The 21,776-nt window shown below is 41.0% G+C and overlaps 2 protein-coding genes and 1 long non-coding RNA gene across 4 annotated transcripts in view; 2 read left to right on the forward strand and 1 right to left on the reverse strand.

Moving 5' to 3' along the window:
• Nucleotides 1-3,859: 3,859 nt before the first annotated feature.
• Nucleotides 3,860-8,644, reverse strand: LOC134455958 (uncharacterized). Of its 2 annotated transcripts, none has more exons than XR_010036211.1 (3): nucleotides 8,510-8,644; nucleotides 6,906-7,185; nucleotides 3,860-4,745 (listed from the first exon to the last, which is right to left on the reverse strand). It is a non-coding gene; the product is annotated as an uncharacterized LOC134455958 (long non-coding RNA). The 2 variants fall into 2 exon arrangements; XR_010036212.1 differs by lacking the exon at nucleotides 8,510-8,644 and adding an exon at nucleotides 7,991-8,138.
• Nucleotides 8,645-9,308: 664 nt separating this feature from the next.
• Nucleotides 9,309-15,203, forward strand: LOC134455305 (uncharacterized). The gene is made up of 4 exons (XM_063206327.1): nucleotides 9,309-9,490; nucleotides 9,724-9,843; nucleotides 12,585-12,792; nucleotides 14,386-15,203. Exons 1-4 carry the CDS (start codon nucleotides 9,309-9,311, stop codon nucleotides 14,839-14,841), a joined length of 966 nt encoding a protein of 321 aa, XP_063062397.1. The 3' UTR covers nucleotides 14,842-15,203.
• Nucleotides 15,204-18,707: 3,504 nt separating this feature from the next.
• The window catches only part of arhgap32a (Rho GTPase activating protein 32a), a 117,800-nt gene continuing 114,731 nt past the window's right edge, over nucleotides 18,708-21,776 (forward strand). Inside the window, exon 1 of the mRNA XM_063207321.1 lies at nucleotides 18,708-18,921. The gene's annotated coding sequence lies outside the window, so the exon portion shown is untranslated. The remainder of the gene's footprint in view (nucleotides 18,922-21,776) is intronic.

Below are 21,776 nucleotides of genomic sequence, written 5' to 3' on the forward strand. Positions count from 1 at the left end.
CAACCCTTGGCCTACATATTTGCATCATTCATCTTCTCAGTAAAGTTAAAACTAGGAAGTATGATATTGCGCTCAAGTTGTCACTGTCTGCTCTACCCTCCACCCTCTGCTGGGGACCTGCTGCGAGCTGTGTGTGAGATCACAGAACAGCCGCCCACACCCACACAGTGTGCACGAGCCCTAGTGCAAATATCTCGGAGGCGTCCACCCAAATTCAGCGAAACGCAATTAGTCAGAAGAAAGAGGTGTATTCGGCCTACTGCTATTGTCAGCAGTATATCGTAAATTCATTACATATGGTTTTCAAGAAACGACATGGTGACAATATTAAATGTGAAGCACTCCAATTGGTTAGCCAAATCGCTTTCGAGAAACACACACCATCTCTGTTAGTTTGCGCTCGGTGCCCCCTATTAATTGCATGCTTTACATTAGAATATTTCGAAAGATATCACGGAGGACATTGTGTTTGCAACATGTGGGTAATTAGAACCTTTCGGAGCTCTCAGAATAGCGGCTTGCTTGCCTTGCTATGTAGGCTATGTGGTGGTGCGTGTAGCGTGAGCAGTAACTGACGAAGTGTTGGAGTTGTGGGATGCTAACGGCATGCAAACTGGCTGTTACGTCTATCGTTTTCAAATGTTTTGTGGTACACATTAAGTAACAAAAGTCAACAATTGGGTAATTATTAGAAGCAGATTAAAAACGTACCCTTTTCCGGCTCATCGCCGGCCTCCTGGCTGCCTTGCTTTTTCGCATATTTGTTCTTCCCGGACCGTGTACCTTCCGACATGGTGTAACGCTAGCCAGAGATGAACTGCTGAGTGTCCTATGATGTCGCTAGTTGCGTAGAACTAGAGGTGGCTAGCACGTTCTTTTGGCGGTAAAATCCTCTCTGGTAGTCTACCTGCCAGCATGTTTGTGGTTAAAAGAGCCAATCAGTGGTCTCTACGTAACAGACACGAGCAGTGAGCACGAGCAGACGGTCATCCTCGCGATAGCCCACCTAGGCCTACCGCGAACAACTTTTAAGCAGTGGTGTAGTATAAGTGAAAAAAAAACTTGTTTCTTTCCAATAGAGGTTACTTATCTGAGTGAAAAGTAGACAAATGTAGCCTACTTGTCTTACGATAAACTGATTCTACAGGCCCACACAGGTTGGATTGAGTTTGTCGTGGGTCCTTGTTATTAGGTTTATTGTTTTTCAATAGCCTATGCCTATGGGTTCTATTTTTTTGTGTTCCCCTGACTGCGCGAAACTAACTGCGCACAACTCAGCCTCTGATTGTTGGAAACCATTGTCGGTCAAAAAAAAAAGCTCACGTGGTTGGCTGCCAGCAGTGTCTTGCCCCTCCTCACAATATCGTGTTTACAAACACTGTGAACTCATGTATAGGCCTACACAGTCCATCTCAGAGATACAATGGAGTAGGCCTAAACGGTGTGACAACAACTGTGTAATTATATGGGCTAATGTTGTAATTACCCCACAACAGTACTTTTTACTTTTACTTTGTCCACAACTGCTTTGAAACCTACAGTAGGCCTATGACCTGAAAATTAACACCATCAATGAATAGGTGGATCTATGTGTCTGCCCCTTTCAACTACTATGCACACCATCAGGTGCAATAGCCTACTTCTTTGGTCATTCAATTTGCAGTGTATATGCCCATCAGGCCTACTTAGTGAATATTTGTCAAAAAATATTTGTGATTGGATATCATAAAGCTTTAAAAAAAAAAAAAAAAAAAACCCTAAAATTTCACCTGTGAAGTTGCACACTGACATAGCCACCTTTCTAAGCTAAGTCTTTGAGCATATCCTAAGTCTTTGAGCATATGTTTGCTACCCTGTGCCCATAGGGGCCAATAAGAAACCTGAATCACCACCTGGTGAGTCTTTGGTTACTACCTTGGAGTAAGGCAAGAGTCATGCCATCATGTGAAAAAAAAAACCCTGAGATGGGGCCAGCATAAACCTCTTCTTTACGTACAAAAACAATCAGGTTACTGTTAAGATGTAGTGTAGGGAATCTTACTGGCACAAAAAATAGTAGGCAATATACATCCTTTTGCCATTTATTTGGCAAACAACCAACATATGACAGTGAATCTGCGACATACACTAAAAATTAACCAGACAAAATGTGTAGACATGTCTATTATGTAACTAGGCAATGAGCAGACAATGAAAATTCTACAAAGAAATTTGCATGTATTGACATTACATTAGATCGTCTGTCTGCAAATGTATTCATAAATTACATTTCAAAACACTTTGAAACGTACACCTGTTGCCCTACAATACAGCATTTTCAGTTCCAACACACACTGCTTTGACAATACAATAAAATGCTGGTATACCAGCAGGCAATTATCTTCTCCGCATCTTCTCCGCTGCCTTGACTACCCTAAAGGCTGTCCACCTTGGTACAGCTGCCATACCATACGGTGATACTATATCAAATGGATCCAAATGGATGCATGGTAGAAGTTCCATAGCACAAAGTAATGTCTAAGTTGTACTTCCTGAAGTGTAGAAAGCTGGGCATTCTTGGTTGGGCATTCTTGGGAGAACAGCTACAACAACAAAAAACACAGAAAGTTCAGACCCTCTGGACACACCCGCTGTTGAGGTGCAGGGATGTCACACTGAAATTCACAGTCGGCCAAAATAAAAATCTGGGATTAAAGGGTACCTTCAGCCAATTTCAACATGCAGTTGTAATGCTCACACTACCATGGACTTGCCAGTACCTGACATCTTTTTCCTTTTTTCCCCTTCAGCCTTTTTTGAGATCCTGGTCATTGTAATGGGGGCAGGTGTTTGTTTACATAAAAAAAGCATCTTGATTTATTCCCAAAAACATCCAAAAGGTTGTGCAACATCAGTAGAAAACTATCAAACAGCGATACCTTTTGGTAAAATATTTGGAGTATGCCCATGTTAACATTTTAAAAAATTTAAAAAGCTGCCCCCATTACAATACCTCATATCTCAGAAAGGGCTAAGTCAAACAATGCAGCATCACCGGATACTGAGATGTCAAGGATAGCGTGACCAATACAACACCATATTGAAATTGGCGGGAGTGCTCCTTTAAGTCGTGGGCCAAATTCAATAGTTATTAAAAAATGCATTGATATTGCATTTACTGTACACACGCTAAATATTTATAGCTAGGAAAATAAAACTTTGCCATCATACATCCGTGCACTGTGGTATACTTCTATGTGCTAGTATATACTATTGCATTAGTCTGAGCCCAATGAAAAAACAATTGTCGTGGCACACTCTGAGCATCATGCAGTACATTTAATGAGACCAAAGTTTCGTCTTACGCCTTCACCAGATGACCCTGATGAGGGCGTAAGCCAATACGTTGGTCTCATTATTAAATGTACTGCATTAAGTTCAGAGTGTGCGACGACAATTTTTTTTTTTTTCCATAAAGTTTATGTTTGACCGCCGTGCGCGCCTCACACGGTGTGCCTTTACTAAAACCAAAGAGAGACTAGTCTGAGCCCATTCATACATTTTGTGATGTACAACATTTTGCCTGCAAGTCATATGTTCTATATTCTATATTAATGGTGGTACATGGTACATTAAAGAACCAGTTCAGTCAATTTCAACATGCAGTCCTAATGCTCTCAATACCCTGAACTTGTCAGTACCTGAGGTTTTTTTTTCTTCTTCAGCCTTTTCCGAGATCTTGGTCATTGTAATGGAGGCAGCGCTTTGTTTACATTACAAAAAAACATTTTTATTAATTCCCAAAAACATCCGAAAGGTTATACAACATCAGCAGACCAATAGTCAACAGCGGTACCTTTTGAGAAAATATTTGGAGTAAGCCCCTGTTAATTAAAAAAAAAAAAATATCTTGGAAAGGGCTTAGCCGAAAATGTGGCATCACCGGGTACTGACAAGTCAAGGGTAGCGTGAGCAATACAACAGCATATTGAAATTGACTGAACTGGTCCATTCTGTCCTGGAGACACATATAGGTTTTTTCAGGATTTTGAGATTTTAGCTGTTTTATTAACTATGTGGGTATGTTAGAGCAGGGGGGGTCTTGGCTTTTAGATTTAACTTACTTCATGTTTGTATGTCCTTAGGAGGTTGAGATGTTTAGGATTTAATAGGAGGAGGGCACCCTTTCCCAAAAAGGGCTTGGGAAAAAATGGGTTAATGGTGTATATGGGTCAACTTGTAGTACACAATACAAAAAAATATGTCACAGACCAAATAAGATGGCTCTGTGGGACAAATTTCCCCCCTGGGCCTGAGTTTGACATCTCTGATGTAGGGGCACACAGTGATATGGATGGTGGCCAAGTGTCACAGACTGGGGAAGGGTTGTTAGACTGTCTTTTACCAAGGCACATGTGATGGGGGTGGCCCAAGAGTGGCCAGTTTGTCTATGATTGTGTTGAAGGACCAGTCATGTTTAGCGCTGCTGTTGCTCCAGTTGGTTCAGCACAGAGTCAAGGACTATGGCAATGACATTGTTTGTGGATCTCAAAGCATGTGGAATATTAGTTCACTGGGAAATGTCAATAACCACTGGATTTGAGCATGTTCACATTAGCCTTTCAACATTCACTGTATGAGTTGAGTCTTTGCATGTAGTTTTATGATGAGGGATCAGTGTAGGTTGTGCTTCATTTCATTTAAAAACTGGCCTCCTGGTCTGTTGAGGTCCTTTGCCGCAAACTTCCATAATTGTTCTGCAAAACCTGAAACACAGAAACAAAAGATACATTTATGGTACAGCATGTCACTCACAGAGGTGAGTACTTCCTCTCTGCAGACTTGCAAATCGTTTCATGGAATCCTAGAAAAGTGGGATGAGATGTTTAAAAGTCAGTCCATTGTGCAGGTAGATGGTATCAATGAAAGAGAGGGGTGGGGGTAGACTATGTGTATCATGAGAAAATGCCAGATATTTGAATTTTGGGACACATCAGCAGTAGTATGACCTTGATTTATGGGGTGCTTTTAGATAAATAATATACACCGTCCTCAAAGATGGCCAGATGTAGGTTGATCAAGCCTGAGTTTGCAAGCATTGCACTGTTCTTACTACATTGTTATTAAGTTGTGAATGTAGCTATTTACATAACATTACATTTGGCAGTTGTCTTTATACGAAGCGACTCAATCGTGGACATAATCGCAGCATACAACACTTGCAGAAATAAAGTTAAGACACAAGTTAAGACACAACAATAGGAGCCAGGCCTTTCGTCATTTTAAGGGGGTGGGGTCCTCCCCTGAGGAAATTTGTGTTTCTTAGATGCAATTTCATGCATTTTAAGCAATAAGGTGTCCGGCTTAAAGGAACAGTTCAGTCAGTTTCAACATGCCGTTGTAATGCTCTCACTACCCTGGACTTGTCAGTACCTGAGATTTTTTTTCTTCTTCGGCCGTTTCCGAGATTCTGGTCATTGTAATGGGGGCAGCGCTTTGTTTACATTTCAAAAAACATTTTGATTTATTCCCAAAAACATCCAAAATGTTATAAAACATCAGCAGACAATTAGCAAACAGCGGTACCTTTTGGGAAAATATTTGGAGTAGGCCTATGTTAAAAATGTCTTAAATGTAAACAAACGCTGCCCCCATTAGAATAGCTCATATCTCGGAAAGGGCAGAGCCGAAATATGTGGCATCACCGGGTACTGACAAGTCAAGGGTAGCGTGAGCAATACAACAGCATATTGAAATTGTCTGAACTGGTCCGTTAATGCTAACCCGCAAAACTTCAAAGCCATTGTGGCTTATGACAGATATTTTTTTCAAGAGCACAAGGCCCTCATGGCCCTCGCGAAATTCCTGCCCTGGGCGCATTACTGCGCAGAAGGCTATGTGCAGTGTGCATAGTACGGACTTCACCATTTCAAGTCAAGGCATTTTTGTATCCACAACGCCAAAGTGGGAGGGCGCGAGGGTCATGGCCCTCATGGCCCTCACGAAATTCCTGCCCTAATAGGAGCAGATGTAAATATTAGTAACTAGGTTAGAGGGTTTTTTTCATTAGCGAAGGGTTTAGTGTCAGTGCTGTAGTCATTTTTAATGGGTATACTGTAAATGTGGGCAAGCCATAAGCCCATTGATCCCAAACAAGAGGTTAGGGCCACTCAGGGGAAAAGAAAATGTTTCAGAAGCGTAGCTCTAGGGATTTTTTTTCCAGGTCAACTGGCAGAGAAGCCATGTGGGCATCAATTCAATTCCAAGGTATTAAATTTCAAGGCTTCAATGACCAATCGCTGTTGATTAAATGTGGCTGTGCCATTCAAATTATTGAACAATGGATTTTCAGATTTGTTATTACTTTTCTGAGGGGTAAATATGTCTGCACACTCCTGTCCAAATATCAGGTTTTTGTGACGTCAAAACATGACAGAAAGACAAATAATCTCACATCATTTACACCTTCAATGTTAACTATTAAGATATACAATGCAATTGAGAACTGGACTCAAATCTTTAAAGAGAAAAGATAGAGAATAAAAGATGAAATGAACATGGTTGCATAAACTAATACTTTGCAGCACTCAATCATTTTGGGCACGAGTCTATCAGCGTGGCGCATGTTCATGTGCCAATATGTGCCTCCTTTTTAAATGATTTATCTTTCTGTAACTCTTTAACATCGCAAAAAACCTAACCTTTGAACAAGGGTGTGTAGACTTATATATGCACTGTATACCTATGCATCACATAAACTACACCACTGAGTACAGTAGTACACACACGTGCGCACACACGTGCGCAAGCACACGCGCGCCTGCACACAGACACACACACACAAAATGTGCCTCAGAGTCTACTAAGGGTCTGGGCCAGCTCAGACATGATTGCAGACAGACACATACACACACACACATACATACCCAAAGCACAACAATCTTTAGCGTCTATCCCAGGTCTGGGCCAGCTCTGACATCAGCGCAGTGGATGGTAATGAAAGAGGAGAGTCTTTACTTGCTTCTGGAAGGTTGAGAGATGACCCTAATCTTGTAGCTTCTGGAAGTTTGTTGCACCTCTGCGCATTAAGTTCTGTGACTCCAGCATGTATCTTGTCGTTTAATTCACATCAACTTGCCGCTCCTTTCAGCCGCTTCGGATATGGCTCTTTCTGTCTGCCGAACAACTTGCCCTTCTCTGACCAGCCTGATGGGACAACAACATTATAGGCATTTCAGCTTGACACAAGGATAATTACCAAGCAAGCATACAACTTACATAACTGCTTCAACATATTGTTCACTTAGAATAATTTTAAATACAGCCATTGATGTCTCAAAATGTCTCTCAAAAGTTAGTAACTTACACCATATATTGTAAGGTGTTTGGGTTAGTTTTCAGCTTTGTACTTGGGGGGAAAACAGTACGAATTATTCATCTTTCACATTGAGATTCACTGACCTGAGCTAATTTTCTGTGAGGAACATGAATCTGAAAATAGTTTTACTCAGGGGGGGCTATCATTTTAGGGATCTTATCCATCAATATTGTCCGCCATAAATTACAAATCTCATGTCAAGTGGTCGAAGGCAGAGGGTGAAACGTGGGACAAGGAGTAGGCCTACAGATATAATTTAGTACTCCAGTTGCGCATCGATGTTGCAACCTTGTAGCTACTCAATTTTTTCACTGTCTCCCTTTCTTTTTACTCTTTATCTCTCACCCCCAAAATATAGACAGATATTCACAAACAGGGTGAAAGAACATGAGCGAACAGAAGAAAATGTTCTGTATTTCCTACTATCTTTATGGGCAGAAAAACACCAACACCTTATATGGGTGAGAGGATCATGATCTGCTTCAGTCATAGGGTCACAGTTCATGTTGGCATGCATGTGGCTTTTAATGACCTTTAGCTTTCCAATGTTGATGTCATGTAGCCACAAACCATGTAAGGTCCACTACAATGCTTGATTTCAGACATGTGAAACTTTCATTGGTGTTAGCCTACCTTCTCAGTTAGGCTACCACCACAATGGCGGACACCATCTCAAACAGGTTTGCTTGTCAGCAGACCAAACAACAAAATTCTAGCAATCCATATCCTTTGTCTCTGATGGGACCAAGACACACACATTCGATTTGTCAAATTGATGGTGTCTAAGGCGTGGTGGTAACCAAATGATTTGTACAAAAACTGGAACCACCCTACGCATGGTGATGGGACTGACGATCTTGGGTCTGCATGAATTAGCCATCTGCATTATCTTTTCAGCTATCCACACATCCCTGGATTGCTAGATGTTTCTTTGTGGGGCTAGAACTAGCCTTACCCTGAAGCCTACGAGGAGCACAGAGCACAATTTTTGCATGCTAATTGTATCAAGTTGTGAAATAAGCCGCCAGTGTGTGTGTGGACATTCCCAGACAAACATACGCTCAAATTAGAAAGTCTGTTAAAACAATAGGCCTACATATAATGCATTAGGATAATAAAGACCGATATACGAAATAAAGTTAAGCAACTTACCAGCAGTGCGGTTTGTTCACCTCAGTGCAACATCACCATCCCTCGTCTGTCACTTCTTCCTCATCTTCTCTTCTCATCTTCATCACTCACTGCATCCCTCTAACTACAGCTCTCAACGTGATGCGTGTAATTCCATTCGCATTGTGAAATGTAAGCCGCTGCATTGTGTACATGTTAATACTTCGAACATCTCACTGTCTTCTTGCTAAGTCCAGAAAGCAGCATTTAGTTAGCTTGTTGAATGACGACGACGTTAACCCAAGGTTGACACCAGAAAGCCAGTGCAGTGTAGCCAAAACATAGGTAAACTTCGATCTTCTAGCGCCAACGATTTTTCCGGGGGGGAAAATATGGTGTAGCCGGTAGAACCAATGATACCTGCTCCTTGGGTAGAACATATGTTTCCGGAATTCATCGCCTTCAAAATAAGAGTGTGTCCGTGTCTGTTTCTTATTCCGTTTTACGTTTTAAAACACATTATTAAGTATTACGTGTTGATCTATGTTATATACTATATTTATTCATTACGTCTTATTAAAAGTCATCCATACTGCACGTTCAAGAAATGATGCCCAAACACAATAGATCATCGTATGACACCAAGGAGGTCTATGACACCCCCTCTCCTCCTCCCCGCCGTTGACTTAGTATCTCCACAGCCCTTGGTATCTCCCCTCTGGCGCGTATTTATACCGGTAATTCAAAAACTTCTGGCGCGCGTAATGGTATTTCGCCACAAGCCATACTTGTTCTAGCAAACCAACAAACAGACAAAAAAAACACCCATCCGATTAAGAAAATGCCTGGGTTGGCGAGTGAGTTGAGAACTTTGGTTGAAGGACGAAGAGGGATTAAAACTACAAAAAAGCTGATTACGTGGCTGCAGAAAAGGGAGCTATTAATGAAAAAAGTGAAATGCAAGCTGTGCAACCACAAGATGAAACTGGAGGACAACATTGCATGCCTGGACAAATGCGAATGGTAAGGCCGTTTTATCCATATCCTAGAACTATGTGTGTTACAAAAAAATCTTCAATCTGCTCTTTCTTAGAATTGCTGAGTAAAAAATAAAGGTCTAGCCCAGCCTAAATTACTGTTAATGCATGTCAGACAAGACATAATTCCAGGTGGAAATAACCTTAAAAAAAAAAAAAAACGAACATCTAAATGTGATAATTTTTAAGTCATTCCTTCATGTCATAATTTGTCCACAGGGTATGCCGACGTAGGGCTAAGCACGAAGACCGAAAAGTTACCAGGAGATCCATCAGGCACCACTCCCTTTTCAGCCGGTCCAAGGTGTGCCTCTTCAATTGGATGAGGTTCATACACAGGTATGAACCAATACATAGGCCACCTACATTTACTATTGGTGTGAATGCATACTAGGCCTATTGCCTACAGAAAGAACAGTAGTTAACATTATTCTCCTTGAAACTCCTTGATGTAGATATGCAAATTGAGTTATATTTATATGTAATATGAATTATGTCACATAATTATGTCATGAATTATGTTATAGTTAATTAATACAAACTGTAAAGTAGGCCTAAGGTGAGTAAAAGTCAACGACTCAATATTTTACACCAACCAATTTTGCTGAAATTCTGCCTCCAATTATTGGGAGAAGTGTCTTTTTAAACTACTGCAGACGGAAATTGTAGCCCATCTTTGTGTTGCACACTTAATGAAAAAGGTCCCTAACTAGTGTGTTGGTTTTCGTTGGGTTCATTGGTTTATTTACATTTTCCTCAGCACAGCATAACCACTGCCTTCTGTTCATAACAACCGTAAGTACACCATTATTTTTTTCTACACGATCCTATCTGCACATGCACACCACGCAAGGCTGCATTATCCGCTCTGCGAATGTGCGGCACCATTCGTGGAGCATTGTGACAATTTGTCGCCCATCGCTTTGCTGATCTGTAAGGACCTACAAAGTCTCTGATTAATTCCGTCTTTATTGTGAATTGTTGCCTGTCAAGACACTGTCAAAACACACTTCATTTGTGATCAATAGGCCTCTGCTATTGTAACGGAGGCTAACTAGCACAGAGTTGGCGTAGAACGTTGGTAAACCTCCCTCCGATAGCATCATACAGTCTCGTGCCGTTGGGCTGAGAGACTAGTCTCTTGGCCCAGCGGTATCGTACTGTGTCTCCCATTGCCGAACCGTTGTAGTTGACGAGGTCGCACGTTCGATCCCCGAGGGGGGTGAACAAGTGCGAGATGACCTCCGTCACAGTGGTGCCGCTGACCCGGGATGGGAGTGAGGTTTAAAGGGACAGTTTGGTCAATTTCAACATGCAGTTGTAATGCTCACACTACCCTGGACTTGTCAGTGCCTGAGATTTTTTTTTCTTCTTCTTCAGCCGTTTCCGAGATCCTGGTCATTGTAATGGGGGCAGCTCTTTGTTTACATTTCAAAAAAACATTTTTATTTATTCCCAAAAACATCCAAAAGGTTATAAAACATCAGCAGACAACTAGCAAACAGCAGTGCCTTTTGGGAAAATATTTGGAGTTGGCCTATGTTTCATTTTTTAAAAATGTAAACAAACGCTGCCCCCATTAGAATTGCTCATATCTCGGAAAGGGCTGAGCCGAAAAATGTGGCATCACCAGGTACTGACAAGTCAAGGGTAGCGTGAGCAATACAACTGCATGTTGAAATTGACCAAACTGACCCTTTAAGGGGGAGAGTGTAACGGAGGCTAATTAGCACAGAGTTGGCGTAGAACGTTGGTAAACCTCCCTCCGATAGCCTCATACAGTCTCGTGCCGTTGGGCCAAGAGACTAGTCTCTTGGCCCAGCGGTATCGTACTGTGTCTCCCATTGCCGTACCGTTGTAGTTGACGAGGTCGCACGTTCGATCCCCGAGGGGGGTGAACAGGTGCGAGATGACCTCCGTCACACTATCTTTGACAGACGGTCACTGTCTCCCATTAATCTTTGACTTTAATAAACCCTAGAAAATGATTCCTTACACCACCATTATAATATTACGAGTATTTTCCCCATACAAAATTTATAACATTACGTGGTGGGATTTTAGCTAAACAAGTTTACAGATCGGCTTCTTGCAAACTCAAGGGTGGTAATGCTCCACGAATCGTGTTGCACTTGCGCAGAGCGGATTGTGCAGCCTTGCATGGTGCGCATGTGAAATAGGATAGTGCAGAAAATAACTGTGTACTTACAGACTCTCCTAGGTTTCGTTCTAGTCACGTGACTTAGTTACTGGCTACTCAGCTCAGAATCTGGTACTATGATGTCATCTACTGGTCACAACGTGCAACAGCACAATTAAACTAAAGTCAAGTCAGCTTTTATTGTCATTTTCTTCATACCAGTCTTAGTTCTTTTACAGGTGGCAACAGCTTTCTTTCCATGATTGGCTTGTATTCGGCCATCTTGCCAGCAACTCTTACCGTTTTTCTGCTGTTAGAATGTCCACAGAAAAACAGCTATGTGCCTTCCTGTGGCAATTTCATCTTTCACAAGGGTCCAAAAGCATGCCCTCATTATATTTTCACGACATATTGTATGTTAATCAATTTGTACATTAATGGTTCACTGTGTAATATCTTTTGTAGAACACAAATACCCAACCCCAAATTCAAAATTTTCATTATGAATAATTGTACTGTTCATGTATGAAAAGTGGGCTCTTCTCCATGGTCCAGCAATTTGCAGAAGTAGTAGTAAGTAAGTAATAATAGGTTTATTATTATTATTATTATTTTTTAGTGTCATGAAAAAAAAACTTAAGCAATTTAATTTGGCAGCACAGTTTCATTGAGCAGTATAGTTGCAACACCTACTCTGGCCTCCGTCCTCCTACACAGTGCACCTTTAAGATTCCTTTACAGTTTTCCATTTGCTACCATCATTTGTCTGTCTTCACTTTTTATTTTATCACCCTCACACCTTTGCAGTCTTTCAGGTGGTCTATCTCCTCGCCCTACTCCTTTATTCAATCTTCCTCCTTCTCTGTCCTTGATTAAATTCAATTTACCTTAAGGTATCTGCTGACTGTTTAGTATGCCTTTCTATGTTGTGTTTTACCAGATTTGCCCAAGGCCTAAGATTGAGGCAAGTCGACCTCATCAGTGATGACATCGCCGGCAGCTCAAAGACTTTGACAAGCATGTCAAAGCGACTAAGAAAGGTCTGCATAGCAGCGATAGAGAGGCTGAGAAGGAGAGGCGGACAACGGCTAGGAGGCAGAAGGGAGTTTGTCGCAATCGATGAAAGCCACTTCCGACATAAACGAAAAGTAAATGCAAACACAAAGCACAAAGAGTTAATTTTCCATCCCATCATGATATGATATGGATCATTCTACGTTTCCAGTGCGCTTTTGGCAAACGAAAAATGTTAATTGTCAGTATTTTTTTTCAAATAAATGACCTAGATGTTTACAAGCAAACAAATTGCCAAGCTTAATCTTAAATCATTTGATAAATACTGTAATGAAAGCGAACATTTGCTTGATTATTTTGTCAGCAGTGTTATGGACAAATACTTTGTCATTTCAAACATATATCAAAATACTACAGAGTTGAAACAACATACGTTTGATAGTGCTTATGTCCCTTAACAATAATGTTATCATTAATCTCTGCAACTGATATAGAAAATGTGATTGTTGAGCTTCATAAGTAGGATTTTATGATTCACTGTGATACTGTGACTGACACATTTTTTCATTATAAATCCCTGTAACGTCTGATTTCAATTTAGTCACCCTCCTTACACAAGAGTTCCCTCTCCAGAGATAATCTCTAGTGTCTGTTCATAGGATTTTTCCAACACATAAGGAATCAATAGCACAAATACACTTTCAAAACAGTCAACCGTGTTACTCAACTGTGTTACGGTCAACAGTGCAGGGGAACAAGTTGGCACTTTTTTAGGAGAAAAAACAGAGCAGACAAACCCATCTCCCTATAACGCAAATTATTTTGTTTGTTTGTCTGTCAATATGGAGATATATTGGCAACAACATACTCCTCCTCAACTGTCATAGCTGATGCGTAACACCATTGACGGTAACACGGCTTGACATTTCAGCCATTTTTATGGAGTTGTGATAACTGAGGACCTCAGAAGTTCCACCACAACACCTTAATCAATTCATGTATTTGTGTGCTTCATCTGTGTTTTTCTACATGTTATTTCTAATTCAGATTCTTATGAATATGTTGATAACACAGTTGACAGGCAATTTTCCCGCTATGAGAACATAAAAAAGAATGGATTAAATTATGGAAGGATGGAGCTCAGAACTAACCAAAATAAAAAGTCTTCCCATATCCTGCCAGAGGTTATGACATCACGTGATGTTATTCGTATGGCCTAAGACCAAACCATTACTGATTTATGGAAGGGGTTTCAGACCGTGACACGGTTCACACAGTTTCCGTGGACACACACAAAATGACAGATTTCATGTATAATGGAAAGCACAGTAGTCTTTCTGACAGTTTTGTCATATTGTGATGATTACTGTGAATCAACATTTGCAATCGTCTTGGGCAAAACAAGTTTCTTTATATGCTAATATGAAGACTGAATCTGACATTTGGTAAACAGGACCGCATGAAAACGCCCAAAACCAGTATTAAATATTCATTCTTGCTGAGGGAAATAATGCCATGTCTACACTTTCTGTATTATATGAAAGATAAATGTGTGCTAATGTCCAAAACATCATTGGATGCAGTTAATAGTTAGTGGAATTGGCAAATAAAATCCATGGCCTTAAAAGCATAGCCGAATCGTAGAATGACCCATATGTATTCCTGATTTTCCCCCCAAAGAATGAAATAATGCCTAATTTGTAATATGGATGTTTCTTTTTTGCCAGTATCAGCGTGGCCGTGTCGCACCTACATGGAGGAGAAGGAAGTGGGTGTTTGGCATGCTGGGGGTTAGGGACAAAAGGCGCCGGCCTGTCCTTTGCCTGGTGCCACAGAGGAGCAGGCAAGAGCTCATACCAATCATCCTTAAACACGTCAGGAGAGGTACCTCCATCCTCAGTGATGAGTGGAGGCCCTACCGTGTGCTTAATGTTTTGGGATATAAGCACTACACTGTGAATCACAGTGTCTCATTTGTGAATGACACAAATGGCTGCCACACGCAGCATATAGAGCGTGCCTGGAGAACCTATAAAGAGACCATTGGTCGCCAAAGAGGCAACAGGACCGAAGAGCTTCTCACCCAGCACCTGACCCTCATTGAGTGGACCGAGTGGTTGGGCCGGAAGCACCGCAATGGGCCACTCGGTCGCCTTCTCCATGATATAAAGATGTACCATTAATTCTGTTGTTCCCTGTCCTCTTATAGTTCAGAGTTCCTGGTTTTGTTTGTTTTGTTTTGTTTTAGTTTTAGTTTTTGTTAGTTAATGTGAATGAACTCAGTTTTTTTTGGCAATAAAAGTTTTTCTTACAATGTCTGATAGCACTGCAAGTCAGCGAATGGCTTAATGGAAGGTGTCATTTCGATTTCAACTTCAACTTCGATTTCATTGTGTGCACTTGAGTGCTATTGAGTGCTGTGTTTGGGCTGTTGCCTTGAATCTGTTGATGTGTTTTTAAGTGTTTTACGTAAAAGAACCTGTTTTAATGAAGAACACCGTGTCTGTTTCTGTAATCCATAGGCATACCTTCTTTTCTATTTTGATCATTTTTTATCAGTTTAACCATCAATTGGCACATCTCCCCAACAGTGTGTGCTGTGAGAACCACAGTGTTAAGTAGGTTCCGCATAGCTGTTAGCTATGTAGTAGTATTACCATACATTTATGATGCCCTACCAACTTTATTTCAAGGTTCTGCTAGCAGTTAGCTATGCATTTGTAATGCTCTACCAACTTTATTTCAAGGTTTCGCATAGCTATTAGATATCCATTTGTTATGCGTTTATAATGCTCTACCAACTTTATTTCAAGGTTCTGCATAGCTGTTAGCTATGTATTAGAAATGCGTTTATAATGCTCTACCAACTTTATTTCAAGGTTCTGCATAGCAGTTAGCTATGTATTAGAAATGCGTTTATAATGCTCTACCAACTTTATTTGAAGGTTCTGCATAGCAGTTAGCTATGTATTAGAAATGCGTTTATAATGCTCTACCAACTTTATTTGAAGGTTCTGCATAGCAGTTAGCTATGCATTAGAAATGCGTTTATAATGCTCTACCAACTTTATTTCAAGGTTCTCTGTAGCTGTAGCTATTTATTACTAATACATTTATAATGCTCTGGAAATTATAGTGAGCTTCTCCATAGCTTTTAGCTATGTATCAGTAATACATTAATAATGCTAATTATACTATAATAATATGTTCATAATAGAATTACAGTTAGTTACATTATTCAAAGTTAAGTTTTTAGTTAAGTGTTTAGTGATATATTGTTGTCATTGAGGAATGTTTAATAAGTGTTTTACAGTTGATTTATTATTATTTAATAAGTAATTATAATAGTTTCGTAGGTGCACTACAAACCATTAGTAAACCATTTATTAGGCCTACTAGTGTATTATAATATCCAGTAAATGTTTAGTGAGTGTTTTACAATTGCTTTATTATTATTTAATAAGTATTTATAATCATATTATATATGCACTATTAACCATTTAATAACTATTTACACCGTAGTTAAAACTGTTTAGTTAGTTTATCATTAAAATGAATAAATGTTTAGTAAGTGGCATACAACTGACTTATTGTTGATAAGTGAGTAGCATTACAGATAAGCTACAAACCATTAGTTAACCGTATATAGTTATGTAAAGTCTTTTAGTTATATGTCTACTAACTATTTATTATATACAAAAAGTGTTTAGTAAGTGGTATACAATCGTTTTATAATTGTTTAATAGGCATATATAACAGCATTATTAATGCATTAAACCATTAGTTAACCACTTATATTGCTATAGAAAGTATTTTAGTTATATGTCTACTAATGAATTATTATACACAAAACATGTTTAGTAAGTGGTAAACAATTGTTTTATTATTGTTTAATAAGAATCATTAATAGTACTGTAGATGTACTACAAACCATTTGTAAACCACTTATAGTGCTATAGAAAGTGTTTTAGTTATATGTCTACTAATGCATTATTATACACAAAACATTTTTAGTAAGTGGTAAACAATTGTTTTATTATTGTTTAATAAGAATGAATAATAGTATTATTAATACACTACAAACCATTAGTTAACCACTTATAGTGCTATAGAAAGTGTTTTAGTTATATGTCTACTAATGCATTATTATACACAAAACATGTTTAGTAAGTGGTAAACAATCGTTTTATAATTGTTTAATAAGCCTTAATAATAGTATTATAGATGCACTATAAACCTTTAGTTAACCACTTATAGCGGAAGGTTATTGTAAAGTGTTACCAAAATATGTACTAAGTAAGTGTCAGGCCATGTCCCATATGTTCACGCATTCATATTTCATGACATGGTGTGCATTCCAATATGCAGACTTGCATCCTACACTTGTGCTTGTGGCCTCGTACCAGGAAGTAATACCTTGTGATGACATCACTGACAACAGCATTGTATTTCAATATTCCGCAAAAGCTCTATTGTAAGGTAATTTTCTCATTTGCAAACTGGATGGTGAATGAAAAACAGTCCCCCAAAAGTTGTTGTGGCTAGGCTGACAGCTGGGAAACGTTATTGTTTTCCCCATGGAGGCGGGGCGAGACCACAAGCACGAGTGGAGGACGGGAGTCTGCATATTGGAATGCACCCATGGGGTAGGAGGTGCATTGTTTGTTACATAATGGGCACTATGTAGTAGAGCAACAGCAATCGCTCCAACTATGTTCTGTGTGTAAATGTGGCAGCCATGGCTCAATGGTTAGAGCGCTGTCTTTCAGAGCAGAGGGTTGCAGGTTCAAATCCCACCCTTACCAGCACCTACAAACGTTTGCACATCCATGGCTGAAGTCCCCTTGAGCTGTCTGGCCTAGGTGCCCATGGAATCAGTCTATTTCTTAACATTCTAATGTGCGCCCTTTGAAGTGTCTCAGCACAATTAGTCACGGCCAGTGATCGGATACTCTTTGGTGAACTCTGCGGCGTATCCAATCACTGGGCGTGACTAATTAGGCTGACACACTTCGAAGGGTGCACACTAGAACATTGAGAAATGGCCATTATCTGTCCCTGCTGGCATCACATACTGATGACCATAGAAGTGGCTCTTCTGGTGACCATTTCCTGTGTTCCATGGAGAGCCCTGATTGGTTGATTCTGAGACCTTCCAAGAGACCCCAGTCCAACCCACCCTATACATCAATGAAAATCAATCCTCGAAAATCTCACTCCATATCCACAGACCATTCACAGTATTCACACAGAGAAACATCAGTGTTATCACACTGGCCCTATAGGTTATAGCGTAGGCTACTTATAACTGGTTCAGTAAAATTAGGCAGTAAGGGAGATAGTACCTATTCAATAAGCTAGCACAGCTGCTGCATATCACAATACCCAATATGGGCACTAATGATAATAAAGATTATCACTGATCCTAGTTGAAGTAGTAATCTGCCTTATCATGATGACTGCATGCAATAATCATTGACCACCTTTTAACCATGAAGGCATCGTTGCCGCCGCTATAGGAATTAGAGGCTGGCTACGTGAGCATGTCATATGTTCCAAAATGAACTTGCAGGGTTCAAAGTCTCCGTGCGTACACGCCCACTGGCGTCTGCACATTAACCAGGGGAATTACAAGGATAGAATTAACAGCAAGCAGTTTATTATTTGCTGAATTTATCCCTACAAATCCCTAGCAGCCAGCACGAACGGAAAACAAGTAGACCTAAACAATGTGCTAAATCCATATGATTTTGTAGAATGTCGGTCTCTCATTTGATTACATAGGATGCATCATCCACACTTACGCACTCATAAAAAGATGCATTTGAGGCAACCAAACCCACGAGATCATCTGTTAAACCTTGATCATTTACACACGATGATGTCATATTTAGGATCCCCACACATCTGCATAGTAGCAGCGTCTTAAGATTATGTCATTATTATTACAGCATTGATTTTTCTCTGAGCCTTTCGGCTGTCCCCCATTGCGCGCCACCGTCAGACGTCAGCGTGCGCGTTCCTGGCATGGCGTTGCGAATGGGTCCTCGGCTGGAGTACGGGAGAGTTTTGGGCTGTCGTAACCTGTAATGTCCGGGGTTGGTCCGATTCCCTACTGGTGGCGGTAACTTTTTTTTGGCATGCGTCCTGACACCGTCGGCCATCCCGAGGAATGCCAACGCCGTCCGACCGCCATCGCACTCCCCAGCCGCGTCCAGGAGGCGTTAACGGCGGAGCAGTAACGCGTGTCCTTCAGAAAACAGGTATCTGCAAACGCACAGGTGCAACCTCTTGTCTTTTCGCGCTGGCTATCCCTCTTCTCCCCTGCCGCTGCACCAAACATATGTCATGTCACATCGCTCGGCGCTGATTTAAGGCTTTGGAGAGCGCTAGCCTATGTGAAGAATGACCTCGGGCGACGCAGCATTGGCTACAGACTTTGCCATACAAATCCACGCAGGTAGGGGAAACTACGACATGTCATGAGGGGAAAGTGAAAGCGGGAAGCATCAAACGCATTACTTAAGATGACGTCTTATCATTTTATGATAACAATAATATGATCGCTGGCCAGGCTATGTCATAGCACTAATCCTGCGCACCCGTAACACTCGTAACGCATGAAGGAAAATCTAGCCCACTGGTTGATGTGCTGGTTATTTTCCAAGGTCTAAACTCTGTGTGTGCGAAGGGGGTATGCGTGAGTGTACGTGACTGTGTGTGAAAGAGGCTCGGTCTCGCTTTTCCATTGACTTTTTTCTGCTACATCATCAACAGTAGGTCGCTACTGTACGATGGGGAGGGAGGGGCGCCCACTCAGAAGTAGGGGTTGTCATGGCGACCACTGCAGCCCTTCCGTCTCCCTCTCAGTCGGAATGTAAAAAAAAAGAGAGAGAGAGAGAGAGGAGGGGGTCTTGCACACGTTAAAGTCACAGCTGGACTCTCAACACACACACACACACACACACACACACACACACACACACACACACACACACACACACACACACACACACACACACACACACACACACATTGAGAAGGGAGTCAGATGCCAGGCACATGACTGACAGATGCAAATGTGAGAGTGGAGCACATGAATCATGATGAGGAAGACTGTTTATTAGGCTATTATCAATGCCTTTCGGTTTGTTTTGAGTGTTGTAACATTGTAACGTGATTCTCCGCCACGTATTCTGAATCTTATTTAGATGCTCGTCGCAGTTCTGCGTGCAAAGACATCTGTCCCATAGGGACACTCTAGTCAGCTAAATTAGTCCGTGGTTACTTACAGTAGCAATAAGTGCCAATGATTAATGAAGGAGTTGCCTGCGTACAGTTGCGGCCCACAGACACGCTTGTGAGAGGGTTAACTTAGCCTAGCACATCTTTCTGGCCTGGAGGCTTGTGGTGTAGGTCAAACCCAGGGATACAGAAGAAGCACTAAATGCAGACAAACACGCACACCCACCTACACACACACACACACACACACACACGCTTATGAAGGTTGTAGTCAAATTGGAGAAATGGAGCTAAACAATATGGCTTAAAAGATTGGAATACACTTTTTTTTCTCATTTCATCCAATATCACAAGTTATTTCTCCTAATATAACTTGAAAGTAGCAATCAAAACAAGTTTTCCAAGGCTCCAACACGTCTCAAATACCGGCCTCCATGTCAGTGATAGGGGCAGTCATAGGTAAGTGGCAAGGGCATCAAACTTGTATCCCAAAGGTTGCCGGTTTGACTCCCGCTAACCAGGTTGGTGGGGAGAGTTATTAAACAGTGCTCTCCCCAATCCTTTTCCATAATTGAAGTATCCTGAGCATGGTACCGTCCCGCTGCACTGCTTCCTTGGGGCGCCATTGGGGGCTGTTCCCTTGCACGGGTTGAGGCATAAATGCAATTTTGCATTGTGCACTTGTATGCCGTGGAATGCTGTGTCACAATGACAATGGGAGTTGAAGTTCCCCAGATGGGCCTTCACCTCACTTTGACTATAACCAAACCATCAATCAGCACTCACCTGACATTGTGAAACCAATCTGAAAAAAATGACAATAGTTTCATCAGGATCTGTCGCTATCATTTAATTCGTATCTAATCTGATCATTGTGATTGACCTAAATGTTATCACAATCTAAATGTGTAATAAATCAGTCACCCAGGCGTAATGGGAAATATTGGTTAATTTCACGCTCAGCTAGTGCTGTACGGACTAATTAAAGTGGGAAATAGTCTATATTTCCGCTCCTTAGAGTCATACTGGGAAGATATCGACTTTTCCATTGATGTTTGAAGTTAACATGAGAAGTACACCTATTTTACATTAAATGTTAAATGGGTTTATTACCCTTTATATCCCATTCCACTCTGGGGTGTATTAAGGAATTTAGTGCCTCTGGACATTTTTTTTTGTTGAAAACCCCAAAACAAGCAGAGGGGGGTGGGGTGTGGGTTTTGGGGAGGTGGAATCATTTATGAGAGATTTTACCTTTACATTACATTACTTAGCTGGTACTTTTATACAAAGCAGCTTACTGTTATTTTTTATTGGTTACAGTCCCTGGAGCAATGTGGGGTTAGGTGCCTTACTCAAAGGCACTTTGGCTATGGTTGGAGGTGTAGGGAGGGGTAAGGGATTTGAACTTGCAACCCTCTGATCCTATGACCACTTCCCTAACCACTGGATAACAGCTTCCCACCTGACATACACACTCTTGTATCTGGTGTGTGATGTCCCTTGAGGAAGGGGGTGGGGATGGATCACCTTGTACTGTTTGATTAGGACCCATTAGGGCCCATTGATACGGAGTAGAGGGGCTAGCGTATGTTTTATGACCATCGTCAGTGTGGTCTGAAGGACCGAAAATGTTTTGCACTTCACTGGGTAGCACCTTCTTTATTTTCCTTATGCATTAAAATCCTTTATGCATCGGCATCAGTGGTGTGGAAGTTCCTCCTTGCTGCTTCATTGGATTACTTTGTGGAACCTACGCACCCTCCCGGCTACAAACCTAAAGGCGCAACACCCCTTTGGAGTAAATACTAATCTGAAGTGAAGCAACGGCAGACGGTGGGATTAGACTCGGAAACCAGAGTCTACTCTGTTT

Source organism: Engraulis encrasicolus, chromosome 9 (assembly GCF_034702125.1).
Source record: "Engraulis encrasicolus isolate BLACKSEA-1 chromosome 9, IST_EnEncr_1.0, whole genome shotgun sequence".
NCBI classification, from domain to species: Eukaryota; Metazoa; Chordata; class Actinopteri; order Clupeiformes; family Engraulidae; genus Engraulis; species Engraulis encrasicolus.